General features: G+C 40.6%; 1 protein-coding gene across 1 annotated transcript; it reads right to left on the minus strand.

Moving 5' to 3' along the window:
- Positions 1-3,998: 3,998 nt before the first annotated feature.
- PSMA6 (proteasome 20S subunit alpha 6) lies at positions 3,999-15,655 on the minus strand. Its single transcript, XM_026095090.2, has 7 exons — positions 15,397-15,655; positions 11,454-11,548; positions 10,609-10,690; positions 10,177-10,332; positions 8,036-8,214; positions 5,881-5,975; positions 3,999-4,209 (listed from the first exon to the last, which is right to left on the minus strand). Exons 1-7 carry the CDS (start codon positions 15,470-15,472, stop codon positions 4,152-4,154), a joined length of 741 nt encoding a protein of 246 aa, XP_025950875.1. The 5' UTR covers positions 15,473-15,655; the 3' UTR covers positions 3,999-4,151.
- Positions 15,656-16,999: the final 1,344 nt, after the last annotated feature.

Below are 16,999 nucleotides of genomic sequence, written 5' to 3' on the forward strand. Positions count from 1 at the left end.
CCACTCCTTTATAAAAGTTAAATAATGATCAGTCCTATACCTGTCAGTTCTGCAAATAGGAAAAGGCTGCTAAAAGACAGGAAGGAATTACAGTTAGACAAATGCTAGATCATCATAAATATTTCCAGAAGAGATCTCCATGCACATTTATGCAATATTTTTCACAGAAACCCCAAATATCCAAGGAATTCCTCAACCTGTGTGAATGACAAGCTGCTTTAGCCTTTAACAAGATAATTTCAATTCTCAAGCCCAGTCACAATTAGCAAATTTAACTCTGTAACTTGGAAAAGGGTTACTTTATTTTCTAAGGATTTATAAGGATCCTATAAAGGATTAAACACCTCACAACTCCCTATGTCAGCAGATGTCACAGAAGTCAGTTTTGGGGAGGTGGGTGAGGAGAGGAAACAGCTATAGCTTACTAACAAAGATTTTCCAGCTTGGTTTGTATGTCTCAATCTGCAATGCATACTATGCTGCTACCGCCTCAGCTAGAAAACTTTACTCCAGAGGCTTCTGGTTCAACATTTCAACCAGGACACGATGCGTAACATAGCAAGGATTTCTAGTAAATCAACAACAACTAAAAACTCAACTACAGTTGGCAGCTTCTAAAAAAATTCTGGAAGAAAAATACTTACCCAAAACAGAAGCATGCTGTTCATTTTAGATTAGTCAGTTCTGCCAAACGCAATTAGCAGGATTTTGACTTAGTGACATATTGGGTCTATTTATTCACCAGGTTTGCAATCAAATACATTACAGTGCCCATATTCACCATCATCTATGAAAATTTTATGCTACTACATTGACACAGATAAGACAACTACTACCACAGAAAAAATTATTATGCTAAGAAAAGTTTGAACAGCAGTACTTGCTACTATTTACAGACATTTTGACGGTCATTTAAGAGATGCAAATTTATCTAAACAAACAGAAAGGACAGAAGAAAGTGTTTTTTAAGTGTGAAGATCGGGGGGGGGGGGTGGGGGAAGGGTCCAGACACTACTTTCTTTGAACGGCCTGGCACGAGCAGCCCAAAATGGAAGCATGTGACAATCTTGTTCTAATCTGGGCATGAGAGATTGAACTTCACTGTTCCAAGGGATCCTGAACTACAGGATGTCTTGCATTGTTTTCAAATAGTTTGGGTCACACCAAAACAAGAGTACAAAACAAACTGTTACTAACAAAACTGGCTGGAACACACCATGACAATTTAAGAACTTCCTGTCTGGAAAATGACTGATTACAAAATAAAAAGCAACTCCCCTACCATTAATACCTCTGATAGTATAGGATGTTTTTCTAAAAGAAAACATGAATACTCTCACTGGATGTGCTTCACAAAGCCTGATTTCATCAACCAACAAGCCTGCTGTTTTGGAGCACTCAGAACAGTAGGTTTTGCTCCTGTGTCAGGTGAGAATGGAAAATTAACTTCTTTCTTCAGATGTCAGCATGATTCCCCATTAAGCTATCTCTATCTGGCAAAACATGCCTCTGCTGCTCCTGGGGCCCTCTTCACAGGTTCAAAAGCAATCCAGGTGCTTTTCAGAGCAGAATCCAAGCTAACAAATCCCAATTTACCTAAGCTGAGTGGATGTATTTAGCATTCATTTCCTTACATTCTGCACCCAAAATTGAGAGCATGGGATATATAACACTGACAATTACGAGGCTGTGCAGAGCCAGTCCAAGTTTAGTACAGCTGACACTGAGCTGGGCCTAAAAGGTTAAATAAGACTTGACTCTATTCCTGCTTAACTGTTAACTATGAGCATCCATACTGTAGGAACATCTAACCAGGATTTTAGGCCTTGGCACAAAAAAACCCACAAGAACATGGAGTCAGCTCAAGTGTAGTATCACTCTTGATACTCTCAGCCCAAGCCAGAACTGCTGGGATCATACCACACACAAGCTGCTCTGCACATGCCAGTTCTGGGACAGCAGGTGATACCACGTACAGCTCAACACCAGTTATGGCTAATGCAGTTCAGTTGCTTGTGATACCTTCTTCCTAGTGTGAGGAATGTGATACACATGTATCTGTAATACAAAGCATTTTCTCATTAGATCAGGTATCCCCATCTACTCTCCCTTAAGTGACAAAGCACTGACTGAAGAAGAAAAATCCTTATTGTTAATATGAAAAAAGCCATGAATTTTCATTTAGTAAAAACAGCATTTCAGTTGCATTTTTTTTAATATGCAAAATTGAAATTGCAGCAATATTCCCAATTAATATACTATATGTGGACAACTTATTTCATCATCTCTGAACACCAAGTGGGATGTGATGCATGCAGGAACATAAGGCGTGAATGAACACCCATTGCCCTCAGAAAAAACAACCAAGTTACACAACCACAGACAAGCTTAAAAATTTAGAATTAAAGGTGTTTCAGGGAGTCTGAATACCATACACTTTAAAAATATGCTCTAGTAATACATCTCCCTGATTGTTGTCTTCCTTTTTTGTTCAAGAAGTCATAACTGAAGTTTTTATATATAATTAATTTAAGCTGCTCAAGAACAAACTTAAGGATAATCAAGGTTCCAGGTTGTACAACTGGAGTGTTAGAAACAGAGATCCTAGGAAGTTTCAGAAACTCAACTGTCACTTGGAAAGATACAGACCTTTACAAATGTGTTACCAATTTTTGTTCTGACATGGTTGTACCAAAAAACAAAATCCTCAGAAAACCAACCCAAAGCCAGAAGAAAGCACGGCTTCTTCATTACAGTATCTGACATGATGGACACATGAAATTTGGAAGCACTACTAGAAATTCAGTAGGTATTGTAAAGTCAACAGTTCACAGTACTTTGGAGGCATAAGAAAGACATCTGAATAACAATCTCAAGTCAGCTATCACATGAGTGTAGTAAAGGAGATAAAAATATTTGTTTTAATATAGGATAATGCTAACAAAGGATTTAAAATACACATTCAATGGGTTTTAATTGAAAAGTAAAAAGAAGAAAAAACTAAACCATCTGAATTTCTGATAACTTGTGAAGCTTTCCCAAAAGATCTCAAAAATCAAAGACAATTTCAGAGTAATGAAAGCCAATAAAGGAATAGCAAGGCAGAGGAATGAGGGTTAAGGAACTAAGTCATATTAGCTTTGTTTTTTTTCAAGATGACAATCAACTCCAGATATCTGAAGGTGTTGGGTGGCCCTCTTCCCTTTTGCCTCAGTGTCTCCTCCCTCACAACTTTCCTACCTCCATTTTTGCTGCTGAGGCAGAAACCTCTTCAATTCCAGCAGAATAGAAATGCAGTTTTCTCCACCTTGACTCATTTTTGCCATCTTATTTTTTCTCCTAACCTGGAATCTCTGAATCTCCAAGTGAGGGGAACAGCTTCTCAAAGACATTCTTGTTGATGGACTTTGCCTGTTGGCTTCTCCATGCCCCAACAATATTTTTGGTACTGCTCAAGCCCTTGAACTAGGTAGGTGATAAACAACCAAAATTCCAAAGTGCACTGCTTATAGAATCTGTTCCCCTAGGTAAAAGCATTAGCTTTAGAACTGCTTAGTTGTAGCAGATGATATCTATTAAACTCAGTATCTGGGGGGGGAGTCCAAAGGCTAGAAGAACAAGCTGGAAATCACAGCTCAAGGTTTTTTTTCCTTCAACTTGTTCTACATCCTCATTCAAACCTGAGCAAATTAAGATCATTTTTTATTTCCTCATATGTAAAAGAGCAATGTTATAAGCCTTTCAATCCTTGGGCAAAAAGTGAACATCTGGAAATGTAAGAATTATTTTAGAACACATACCACATATCTGATATAGAACTTTACACTAAGAGTCATGTAGTTCAAACTAAGTATAACATTTCTCTTAAAATACTCTTAAATAAAATTCTCTTAAAAAGACAAGTGATCACCACAGAAATATTCAAAGTCACCAAGCATTTTGAATAACAATTTCATAGCACTGAAAGATAAAAGTTATATTAAAAGGAGACACCAAGCTTTTTCAAAAACCTCTGTTTTATTTGTACAGAGTAAAATACATCATATAGTGAACATACTGTTTTCAAACCATAATCTAGAGCCATTAATAAGTGTTTTCTTTTCACCAAATATCCTGGCCAGAAACACAGACAATGGGAATGGGAAAGCTAATTAGTCTCTCTCTGCCAGAGCTACAAGGTGCACATCAATCTCTGCTTCTGTAAGGATCCTAAAAGAACAAAAAGAAATCTTAAATAGCTTTGATAATTCTTCCCCTTAAACTCCAATATTTCAACCTAATGTAATAAATTTTTATACAATGCATCCTTCAGCCCTTTAAAGCACTGCTGCCAGGCCACAGGCCAACATTCCAATTCTTCTTGAAAAATAAAGGAAGAATCAAAGGCACTAGAGAGAAAGAGGTAACAAAGGTAGAAAAAGAACACGTTGTTCCTCATGAGTAATATATTTGCAGGCTGGGACTGCTGAGAAGAATGGGTATTATAATTAGTAAGATCACTCCAACAGGGAGGCAGATTTTCATAGCCTTCCTTTCTGGTTGTTACCCATCCTTTCTGAAAAGGACGTAAGGACTGATAGATAAAGTTTAACAGAAAGTTAGCATTAGTCCCTTGAACAGCAGTGGTAAAGGGGCAGCTTTACCATACAGTTCTCGCACGCTTTTTCAAAAAAACTATGCTATTCTATCAGCCTAAACCTCACACTATCAAATGCAAAGTCACCCACCACCTCCATGTCAACTTCAAAATGTTAAGAACCACTCAGGAGTCTGCGTATATAGAACCCAAAGGTCTGAAGACTCTCTTCAATCTCTGCCTACTAAGTAGCTAGACTAAAGCAGCAAAGGACTTTTTTCTTTTTAAAAAGAAAGTGGAACAACTGAATGGAAAAAATAGAAAAACAGGGCAGAATTAACTGAACTCCAGCCTGCAGCAGGCAAGACTTTCCTAAATTTCAGATAAGACAAATAGATCGAGGGTCCTTCTGCAATAACCAAAAAGCCCCCAAACTTATGACCCTATGTTTCACACCTATTTCTGAAGCTATCTGCTGTGTTTTGAAAAGGCTGTCCAGTACACTGTATCTAAAGTGGCCTGTAGCCGCCAGCAGGAAGGTTTCCACGTCTCTCTGGTTAGACTCACTATGTAACCTTGCTACACACAGCATCCTGCACTCAGAGAACAATACAAATAATGGGAGTGCAAATCGTAGATCTCTTGCTTTCATGCTTGGTGAGAACCTAGCAGTTGCTGGAATGTACTCAAAGTTTTTTTTAAAAAAAAGTCACTCCTGAATCACAGCTGTGATTTTAAATCCAGTATCTTCTGATCCTGTAATATTTTATTTATATTTATTATTTCAAATCATACAAACCTGTAACTTAGTAGTTTTTAACATTTCCAGTATATAATTATTATATTTACAAGATAAGTAAGAGTCGCTTAAAGATCACGTTTAGACAAGAAAGCATCCCTAATACAAAACAAACCTTACTGCATTAGTTGTTATGACTATGATTTGGGAGTGAACTCCAGAATTCAGGTACAAATTAAAGCTGTTATTCTTTTAAGTAAGAAAACTCATCTAGACTAGCTGTAACTTCAGTTTAATCACAAAAAAAATACTTTTTAAAAACAAAGAAAGACACTTTCCTCTACTGGACTCCCCAAACCAGACCACACATTTCCAAATTGCGTCAATATTTTTTTAACCAATTTCTTTTACCCCTACACATTTGAATAGTTAGAAATAAGAGAACCAAGCACTCAGTTTCTGATACTTCCCTCCTTTTCTCAATTTACCATTACACAAGGAGTTAAAACTAACTGTACATAATCAGCGAAACATACACCAAATTTTATCAATGGTTATCACTTACCTGAATTTAGGATTTTCCACTGTAACTACACCAACTTCTATTTCCGAAGGTTTGAAATCAATGGATAGTACAGTAGACAAGCATGTTATTGCTGTCTGAAAGATGACAAAAAGCTACCATTAAACAGAAAACACTAGACCATTTTTTATATAGACCTAGCATCAACAACTATTCTTCCTTCCAACTTTAAATTAGTTCCTTCCATCTCAAAACTTCAGATGAAAAGTTTCAAATAGTTTCCTCTTATTAGAGGATACAGTCCCTTTCCAGTTCTCTCCCTAAAAAGCTTGATTTACAAAAGCCAAAGGACATGTTCAAGAAAAAAAAGGGGAGGGGGACAGCGCGGGAGAAAGAAAGCAAGATTAAAACCACTGGTCCCAAAGACAGAACATGTTTGCCACAGACAAAACAAGCCAGACATCATCATTACAATCTAGAATCATTTAGAGTATGTCACCTGCATAGCGTCTATTCTGGCTTTTCTTTTTATAATTAAAATTACATTAGCCATTTTTAAATACTGCAATTAATTGTGGCTTAACTTGCCTTTTTCCCCCAACCCTAAAAAAAAAAAAAAATTGTTTTAAAAGGTGTTCTCTGCAATCTTGCTCACACTTAATTCTGCAATAGAATCATATTGATGCTGAAGATACACTCCTAAAATGCTGATTGTGTACAAAGAGAAGTTTTGTAAATAGCTAAGAGCTAAGTAGCCAGATGCTTGTTAAAACAGTTATTCTGACATGCTGGGACTTAATTCTGTCAGTAAATGTTTTAGGAGGTGCAGAACACTGGACAATACTTTCCTAAGGTTTTTTTCTATGTTGGTAATATACTGGTTTTGCAGTAATTCTAATAAGACTAAACAGGTGTCTTATCAGAAGACTCCATGGAAGCCAAGTTGTGAAAAATTGTTTATCTATGGAGCACTACCTCTTAAGAAAGCTTTTGCTTGACAGACTTACTTCTCCCTGTTGCTATCTACTTTTAAAGGGACAATATCCAATCTACATTCACAATTGCAGCATTTTTACAAAAACAGTAAAAAGCTATATAAATGTACCCAGCATTTGACTGATAGAACTTGGTTTCAATTAAATATTTGCTCCATAAACATGGAAGCTTTATGAATTAAGAACAAGAACACAAAGAGACTGTTTTGCCTACCCTGATCGCTCAACTAAGTGATGTTTACAGTGTAATCAAGTAATGATAGAAAAATACATTTAATTTGAGGATTATTTAGCCAGGATAGAAAAGGGTCTCTGAGAGAACGTTGAATTCATGGTATGTTCCACTTCAACATGATACAAGCACTTAAATCACTCAGGATCTTCTTTTTAAAGAAATCACAAATTAAGGAGATCTGTATTTATTATCCCTTTAAGACATACAGTGCAACTTTCACAGTAATGCAGACCTCAGAGGCAATTTAGCTGAAGTCCTCAATCTGCATAGCATTCACATATGCCTTAATACAATAGTCTGTTTAATTTTACACTGTGGTCAGTTACTTAGGTGAGTATACCTCACTGCGGCTGCTGACCTTGTGATGCAAGAAATGTATCATTATGAATGAAGAACAAGACTGGGCAGGAGAAACATATGAGCCATTGAATAGAACTGTTTATACAAATCTCTGCTGTGTAAGTGAAAAAGGATAATTATTAAAAAGTTCATTGACCAATTTTATAAATAGAATACATTTTTATAATGGGCCTTCAACTACAGTTTTCACAGCAGCTGTAACAACTGGTAATATATTTACTAAATTAACAAATATGCATTAATTCTGTCTTGTCTGGAATGCTTTCTAGCACAAAGATTGTTTTAAGCACCACTTAAAGTTACACTGGTATCCCCAGAATCAGGCACTCTAGTAACCAACCACCAGCTACAATGGGAGTGCTATGCTCACAAAGCCTACTTTGGCTAATGCAGAAGCAGAAAAAGCAGATTAGATCGCTCCATCTAAAAACCCGCCAGATGCCTTCAAAAGATCTTCTAGTTGGAATAGCTGTATTTGATCTGGCAGCAAAACAGAACTGCAGGAAAACAGTAAATGCCTAGCTGCACTCCTCTATAACACAACCCTACATATACCATATTCATTAAAAATACTTTGACAAAGCTTTATTTCCCTCTGCTGGCCTACCTCTACTGTCTGTTCATATGTCCAATCAAATTTCTTCTTTACTTTCTTTTCAAGAAAACTGGTGGACTCTGTCTGTTTAACTCCTGCAGCTGTGGCCTTGAATCCACAATAGTAGCCTGCTGGATCACACTTGTACACCTGAGGGCCATGTTCTTCATCAATACCAATCAAAATCATACCTTGAAGAGAAGATTTGTTATTTATTTTTTTTAATACAATTTCATTCACCATTGGAGTAGAACAGAGATTCTTTCCCTCCTATGAAACACACACATGCACAGCAACACATTTTTGGAAACCATTCTAATACCTAGAGCTGCAACTTCCTCTTTATCTCTAAGCTGCCATTTCTTACCAGCACCTCATTATCAGGTGTGCAACTCAGTTTAGTACAAACTAGATTTCTACCATATTCACACAAGGCTACCCACTAAAGGCAGAAAAGTTTTTGCCATGCTTAGAGAACAACAAAGTCAGGAAATACAAAAGTTTAAGTCTTGGTAATAAGGTTAGCTCAGCCACACTTAACATCCCGTGTATCATGAGACATTCAAAAAATGTAAACAATAGTTCAATTAAGATATGCCTTTCATCAGAAAGCAGCTTTACAATATATTAAAATTAATGAAAATATTAAGAGATCAATTTTAGACATCTTGACTGTAATCCTGACAAGCCCTCCATTACATCTGCATTCAGATGTATATTTCTTCATAATAAGAGAGGAAAGAGTAATCTCAGAACATAAAACGGAACCTTTTAAGACCATTTGACATACTGATTTCAAGTTGGACAGACTTCAAGTAACTCAAACTTGTCACAACACTGAATTGCATCTATGCTCAACTATACTTCTACATTTACAGTTGTATAATCTCAGCATGCACTTTAAAACTAACTCAAGAACAATATTTGTTAAAGATCAGAAAACAAAAAGACAAAACACAGAGCAAGACCAAGGTTTTAATGCTTTTAGCTTCACAGCCATGTAGTTTTTAAACCACTAGCTGTAGCTAACATCTTCTGAACAGCTATTGCTCAAAGAAAAAAAAGAAAGCCACCATCATCTCTTCCAAAGAAGAGAAAAAGCATCAATTTGTATTGCTGTATTAAAAAGAAAAAATAAAACCCACTTTCCAGCATTATCAAGGCATGGGAAATGCCAGAGGGAAGAAAGACAGAATTATTCCTGAAAGTTACAAGCATAAGCAAATTGGCCCATCACGGAAAGTGTGGTGCAACCCTGAATGTTACTTCTTTCTTAGTAAGTACTCGGGCCTACAATTACAAGAAGTGATTCATCAATTCTAAAAATATTCTCAGAAGGAAAAGAAAAAAAAAAAAAAAAAAAATCACACACACAAACCCCAAATACCCCCCACCAAAATGGAGACAGTGTTTAACAAAAGAGTCACTTGAGGAAACATTAGATCTTCTCCCAGTCAGTTTCCAGGCAGCCTAAGTAGTACAGTTATACACTTAGCTGTGAGTAAATACGAGAAAACAAGTCAGAATCCTCTCCCCTCCCCCCCCGCCCAATATGAAGGTAACTAGAAAACTTCACACGTATCTTTTTCACCTAAACTTAAAATGCATTGGCAATTACAAAGCAAGACTGCTGCATAAGTGTTTGCAAGTAAAATATTTTTAAGCACATTTTCCCTACATCATAGCGATCAAGGTTAAGTTAAAAGCACAAACTAAACTGATTTTTAGACTATGCACACTACTTTAGTCAAAAAAGAAATCATAAAATCCACACAAGCCTAATTTCACTCTCCAAGTATCTGCTTTAATAATGGTCTTTACCCTTCAGATACTGGTAAATGGAACATCTTCCATTCACAAGCGTCAGTGTGCACTGCAAACAGACTAGGCTCCTAAAACTAAGGTGAAACAGTATCAAACATTTTCAAGAGGTTAAATGATTTGCTTAAATTCAAATCATAAGTCAATGGTTGAATCAGGGCTTCAATTCAAGACTTCCCACACTACATTCTTTTGGCTGTCAGTCGCTTTTACTCCTTCAGTTACAACCACATTATTTTGCACAACTTCAAAAACGTGTGAGAGTGTCCCATATTTGAAGTTGCAAGCTTAGACAAGAAATAGAGAAGATTAATTTCATACGCTATACTTACAGCAACCAAGAGGCCTCATTTCAGCATTTTGGGTATAGACCTGAGAAATATCTGCAATCCTTTTACACAGCATATCCACAGGGATGTCATAGCCATACTTGTACTTCCAGTTAGCAGCCTCATAGCGGGCTCTCTGCACCTGGGATCGGCTGTCAGCTGGGGGCGGGGGGGGAAAGTATTAACTTCACTGAATACATACCACATTGCATTCTCAAACAGAGCTGGGAGTAAAATTCCTGACTCAATTGTCTTCAAATAAACACATCAACTAGACAAGTTCTCTAAATCCAGTTTGAGTGTAACAAATCTCCTAAAGCACATCCTTGGTATTATGTGATATAAAGTTGGCAAATTCTATTAAAAACAAACAAAAAAAACAAAAAAACCACCACCACACACTTAGGACACTTAAAAAGATTGTGAATTAAATACCTGTCATTCCTGTCATCACACAGCCAATATTTTCTGTAATTCTGAATAAATGAGTCACGGTGTTGGAATCCAGTAACTTGTCCTAAAGAAGAAATAGAAATACTCTAACAGAAAACACTAGCTTTTAATAATAATAATAATAATAATAATAATAATAATAAACTCTGGATGCTCTGATATCTACAGAAGAGCCCAAAAGAACCAACCTGCAGCTAAAAATTGTCTTTCAGGTTCTCTACTACTTACTGCTATGGACATATAGAGGAAGAAACAGGAGAATGAAGAAGATAAAACTCAACATTTGGAAGAGTCTGACAGCTAAGGTATAGTCAATAAAACTGAAGACATTGTCCTCAGAGGAAACTTTAAGAGACGAGACATACAAAAACTTGAGCTCTTATAGCATGCCACCTTTCAAACACAAGAGCTTCAACCTTTGTTAGCAATAAACCATTACTGTGCTGACATATTCATGAAAATCTGTTCTTTGTGCAATTGGCATAATGCTTTGCCAGCAGGAATTATTAAAGAAGAGAAATCAAAGAACTGATTTTGGACAACCCAGCCCTTATAAACTACCTCTGCCAAAGCAAACCTGGCCTTAACCCATATTTTAGCTTTATCCCTTCATCAGCTATACAGAAAGCCAGTCCAATGTTACCTGGGTGACGAAAGGTACAACAGAGCACTAAAGGGAGCTAAAATTATCATAAGCACAACAATCAATAAGATATTCAAATAGATATGTATCTCAACATTAATAAACATAATTTCAATGTTGCAGAGTCTCACCTCCATCTTTTCTCTCCCTTTCCTCCAGCACCCCTCAAATACAGACTACTTACAGGTACTTTCTTCTGTGTTACAATTACTGCAGAATCCTTCCCACGAACAGCTACTGATGTAAGTCCACCCTGGTTGATAGCCTTAAACGCATATTCTACAAAAAACATATACAAATTAACAGAAAGTGTTAGAGATATTGGTACAAGTATCTCAGACATCTACTGAACACAGAAATCCCACTAAGTACTGAAACTTAAGGTCTTTAGTACAATGCACAACAGAGGCTTCAGATAAAAATTAAGCAGTTCTCTCTCAACAAAACCACTGTCACTACTTCCTTCACACACTTCTAATAAGCATTCTAACTGAACAAAGAAGCAAATTTAACAGCAACAGATTTTGTTTTAAACCAGAAGGAATGCAGGAGTTTAATATTTCAAGTATTTACACCACTAGAAGAATGTAATTTTCTTTTGTAGGTTTAACTGACACAGATAAAAACTGAACTCTGTATTCTAACTTGTAATAAGATTGGAATTTAATATGTTTGCTTGCTTTAGCATGTAAAAAAACTGAAATAACAGGCCTGGCACAGAAGCTGGGTTTCAACCTTTTGTAATCACATGTTCTGACCTGATGTTCTAACACAGTATTGATGTTTTTATTCACTTTTTAAATGAAATCTACACACATGCCTTCTAAACAGCATTATTCAGATAAATGTAACTGATGAAGTTTTATTTGAAGTGATGTATGAAATAAGCTTCCCTCGATTAATGCTTCCAAAAGCTTTGTTCTCAAGTCCTTTAAAAATTTATACCTGGCAATACATGGCAAACACTCAGAGCTTCCTAATATCTTTTAGGCACTAGCTAAACATAGATGAAGTTTTTGTTAGGTATGTGAATGAGACCAGAATTTAGAACATACCTAACCAACATCAGAGCAAACTGCTAAAACAGTCTTCTAAACTAGAATAAAGGGAGCAAGTTTTTAAAGCTGAATTCAAATCTATGGAAGAGACCGTACAACAGGAGAGGGATAGTCTAGAAGTTAAAAAAAACACAGCTTGCAATACCAGGATCTTAATGTACAATCTGTTAAGTCAGTGCTGTAAAAGGGTTGATTATTATTTATTCACGGCACTGTATTTATTGCTTCAGGGCATCTATTGGTCACATGCCATAAAGACCTTTCCCCCTTTCTCCCCACTAGATGCACAACTTCTCTCCTGAGTCACCCCTTCCATTTGCCTTCCCTAGAAGCATCAGCACTTGCCTGCAGCAAAGCAGAGAACCCAGGGAGAAATGAGCTAGTGCTGTCTGCAAACTGGTTGGGTTTCAAGCCCCAGGCCAGGGCTCAGCAATACGTGGGAGCAAGCAGGAATAGGTCCCCTCAAGAAACTGGTTTTGCTCACAGATACCAAGGACCAGGCTTAAAGAACCACATAGTTCCTTCTCACCCTGTTCCTATTATCACCTACGATAAAGATTCTAATCAGTTTTCAAAGAGATAAGCCAAAAAACTACTAGAGGCATTTAAGTTTGTTTTCTGTTGTGTACAGTACTACTGAAATATTTACATGTTCTTTCCAACTACAACAGTCCTTCGCAGCTCCCTAGATACTTCACAACGGAGAGGAATTTGTGCATAACTATCTTCTTCACCTCTCCAAAATTCGACTTAAAAAAACCAAACTTTGAAGACTGGAACTAATAGATTGCAACATAACAATGATGCTGTTAAGGATATTAACCATAGCAATGAGAACTGCGTGTGCAAAAAAAAAAAAAAATGTTACTCTTCTAATTTGAAAGCATTTCAAAAGGTACATGAGTTTCTTATGCTTTGGAAGCAGTAGACAGATCTAAGGCAAAGTGTCTTCAATCTAAATAACTATACTGAAAACCTCTGTTCAGCTCCTGCCGAGCTCTGGAAGAACTTTAAGACAGCCTTAAAGCTCCACATCTATCCAAGCCCATCCTTGGCAGCACCTACTTAATCAGTGCTCAGCACATGGACAAGGATGTACAGGACTCCCTCCCCACCACCACAAGGATCAGATATTTAACTATAAGCAAACATAAGCTCTCTGCCTTCGCTGTGGCCAGACATGAGCCACCAGATACATTAGCGTGGCACCATGCCCGAGTTATCAGCATGGCTGCAGGAAGACTGAGCTCACATTTGCTTGCAGTTAATTATGCACATCTAAGTGATGTTCTCCCTGTCTTCCCATAGCAGACAGGTACTCAAAATACCTGTAACACAGCTTCAGACTGTGTGCAGATGCTCTCAAACAAACACGCAGATACCTGCTTCTGAGACATGGGTAAAAGCTATGGAGGTTTCCCATACATTAGCTTAATGGTCGAATACCAGTTGATGCGTATGCCAGGAAATAGAAGACCAAGGCTCCTTTCCCTCTTTGCTACGGGATGCAGAAACCATGCCCAACTGTACTGCAACAGACACCTAGCCAGAAAGGCTAAGCAGACCAACTAGCATGTTTTAAGGGCGAGGGAAGGCTGTACACCATGACTCTTCCATGACAAAGCCACTGTTCTCCTGCGTGAGAAAGTGCTGGCTCTGCTATCTACATGCATGAGGCTTATTAAATAAGTTCAACACAACCTTTATGCACACTAAAGGTGCTAAGAAAGTATCTGTGTGGAGGCAGCTAGTACAGCAACTTTCTACCTGCATACAGTTACCTACATACAGGTGCTTTTTCACCGGGTGTTTGAAGCAGGACTGGACTGCCTGCTTATGAAGCCTACTCCACCTAGCCTTTTTTCCGGTAAAAACTTAAGGGCAGATACAAGAGCAAGTATTGGCTACCATTGACAGTTCATGCAGTCTGGTCCCAGCAACCACCTCTCCCAGAAAACAGATGCATGTAGAGGCATGCTGTGCAATGTACATGCAGTAAGGCCACTGCAATTGCGCAAGAGCCACTGAACTCCAGGGAAGAACACCATCAGGATGATTCTGTCAATTCATCTGGCCCAGTGGATCCTTCAGGGGCACCCTGGATGAACTGTCTTGCCAGCCTGCAGGTTAAATCAGCTGTTAAAGAATACTCTATGGAAAAGCACCGTAGGCTCTACAGAATCCAGTACACTATAAAAAAGAAAAGAAGAGATTCAGTGACCTACAGAGGAACATGAAACTTAGCTGCAGCTTAATTGCAGAGGGCTCACAGAAGCCTGGAAAGGATAACATACTGAATGGTAGCTTACATCTCGTAGGCCATGCGGTGCTGAAAACATGGTCTTCAGGCATACCATGACAGGGCATGCATAACCTCCACTGGCCTTGTTCTGGCAGTACTACTTGGGATAGTTCAAATCTCATTTTAAACAGGTTTTTCCACAGGCAATTACAGTGCTTACTATTATACAGCACAACTACTTTAACCAAACAGCTTTTACAGCTCTCAGATTCCCTAAAACACTGCACACGAGTTTATCAAGACAAGATAACAGAGACACCTCAGGGGGAACAAACAGCTTTAGAACAGCTGTCAGTCCCCCCTTCCAGCACCAGACACCCCACAGAGCCAAGCCACAGGAGGCCCCTCCCCGCGGCAGGGGCCATACCAGACAGCCTACCCCGGCTCTAGGTTTTCCTCACTGCAAGCGAGGGCCCCCTTCCCGGCCCACCGCCGCGGGAGGGCCGAGGCTGTGGCTGCCCCCGGCTCCCGCCAGGCCTGCCCCGCACCGCGGGACCGGCGGGGGCGAGGACGAGGACCGAGAGCCTCCTCCCGCGGCCGGCGGAGGCGCCGGCTGCACCCCCCGCGGCCGCCGGGCCCGGCGCGCTCGCCGAGCCGGCACCAACGCCGCTCCCGGGAAGGGGGGGCCCGGCCTCGGCCCCGCTCCGACCTCCGGCGGCGCCGCCGCAGCCGCGCGCCGCCCCTCCAAGGCGGCGGCGCCGCGGGCAGGCCCGGCCGGCCCATGACGGGGCAGTTCGGCGACGGCGGCCCCCGGGCCGGGCACTCACCGACTTGGTAGAGGCGGCCCTCGGGCGAGAAGATGGTGATGTGGCGGTCGAAGCCGGCGCTGGAGCCTCGGGACATGGCGGGGAGCGGGTGCGAGGCGCAGCCGAGGGGCTCACAGCGTGCAAGGCCCCACCGCTACCCGCAGACCGGGGACCCAGGAGAGCACTTCCAGGTTACGCGCTCCGCGCAGGCGCCGAAACATCCCGCTGGCGCATCGTCATGCTCCGCGGCGGGCATGGTGTAAGCAAACACGCCCCGACTGCGCATGCCCAAGTCCCCGGCCCGCCTCTTCCCCCACCAGCGCGCCCCCGCCCGCGGCGAGTGCGCGGCCCGCTGAGCATGCGCACCAGGGCGGCGAGGCGCAGCCCGCCCCCACTTACTGCGCAGGCGCCGGAGTTCGTCCCGTTTCCCCCCCACGTCAGGCTGGGAGGCGGCGGTGGCCGCTCAGGGGCAGAAGGTGCTGCCAGGCCGCCAACAACTGCTCAGCTGGTTTAATGTACCGATATGGCCTTTCTGTGTGGGGGAGCAGACGGCTTAAAGGGAAGAAAGGGAAATACTGTTGTCACACACAGAAACAGCAGAAAGGACTGTTTGGGCACCACTGCCTTTTCCACCCAGGGCTTCAACACATTGAAGTCCAAAAGAGAATAAACTGGCACTTTGTGGTCTTAAAAGACAAAGCAACAGTAATTCATCCGGATTATAGATAAACTTACCCAGCAGTCACTAAAGCTTCTGGTCCACCTATTGCAAGAGCTGCCTACAGGCCGTTACCACCGGGCGGCTCTAATGCGTTTTGCTGCTGGGGCCGCAGGAGTCGCGTCCTTCAGCTCCCTTGGAAAAACGAGAGGAGAGCCCGCATTGCATTGCACGGTAAATGCTCGCGGCTCACGAAAAAGTCCCAGCTCAGCTGCAGCATCAGGGCCGTCAGACGGTCCTACATGCCGCTGTCTGCACACAGCACAAAACGCCACGTAGCCACCTGCGATTTGGGGGAAACCTAGCAAAACCCTCTTCGGGGGCCTCCGTGCCTCGCTGTGGTGCGTTGTGCCGCTGGGCTCGTGCTAGCGCGTGTGCCCTTGGCGCTCCCTTCGGGAGAGGAGCAACACTCATGTTTTACCAAGGATTATAAAGTCTGGTGAGGTTGGATGCCACCGTCCCCAAGGGGAGAGCTGCTCCTGTGGCAGCAGGTAGCATGTTTTGAACTGACCTTCATTCTCCAACTCTTACGAACCTCCCATAAATATAAGGACGCGGTACAGGGTTTGCTGGTACACAACTATTTTTTTCTGCTAGAAATCCGCCTCAGAGAGCTTCAGACTCTTTAGGACTCCACGTGGCCTGCAGCCAGCCTGCTCAGGTGAGGAGGCCATTGGTGGTGGTAATGCTGCTTGGAAATATAAGCAAAGGTGTGAAAGAAAAGTTGTGTCGCCACAAACTATCGGCCTATTCTAATATTTTCCAATATCTGGAAAACTGTTCAAATATGTTCAAGTTTGGCATGTTTTAGAGACAAAAATACCAGAAAACTGGAGAAAAATGTATCAGCATGAGTTGTACAGACATTCAAGAAAACAAAACACAAATTTTCTAACTATTTCTACA

This window comes from Dromaius novaehollandiae, chromosome 5 (genome assembly GCF_036370855.1).
Source record: "Dromaius novaehollandiae isolate bDroNov1 chromosome 5, bDroNov1.hap1, whole genome shotgun sequence".
NCBI classification, from domain to species: Eukaryota; Metazoa; Chordata; class Aves; order Casuariiformes; family Dromaiidae; genus Dromaius; species Dromaius novaehollandiae.

Bases quoted from the DNA above. Each gene is read 5' to 3' on its own strand.
- PSMA6 (XM_026095090.2), bottom strand. From the start codon at position 15,472: ATGTCCCGAGGCTCCAGCGCCGGCTTCGACCGCCACATCACCATCTTC. The intron at 5,976-8,035 runs GTAGGCCAGCAG...GTCATCTTTCAG, and splicing joins CATATGAACAGACAGTAGAG to ACAGCAATAACATGCTTGTC. The intron at 4,210-5,880 runs GTAAGTGATAAC...TTGTTCTTTTAG, and splicing joins GTGGAAAATCCTAAATTCAG to GATCCTTACAGAAGCAGAGA.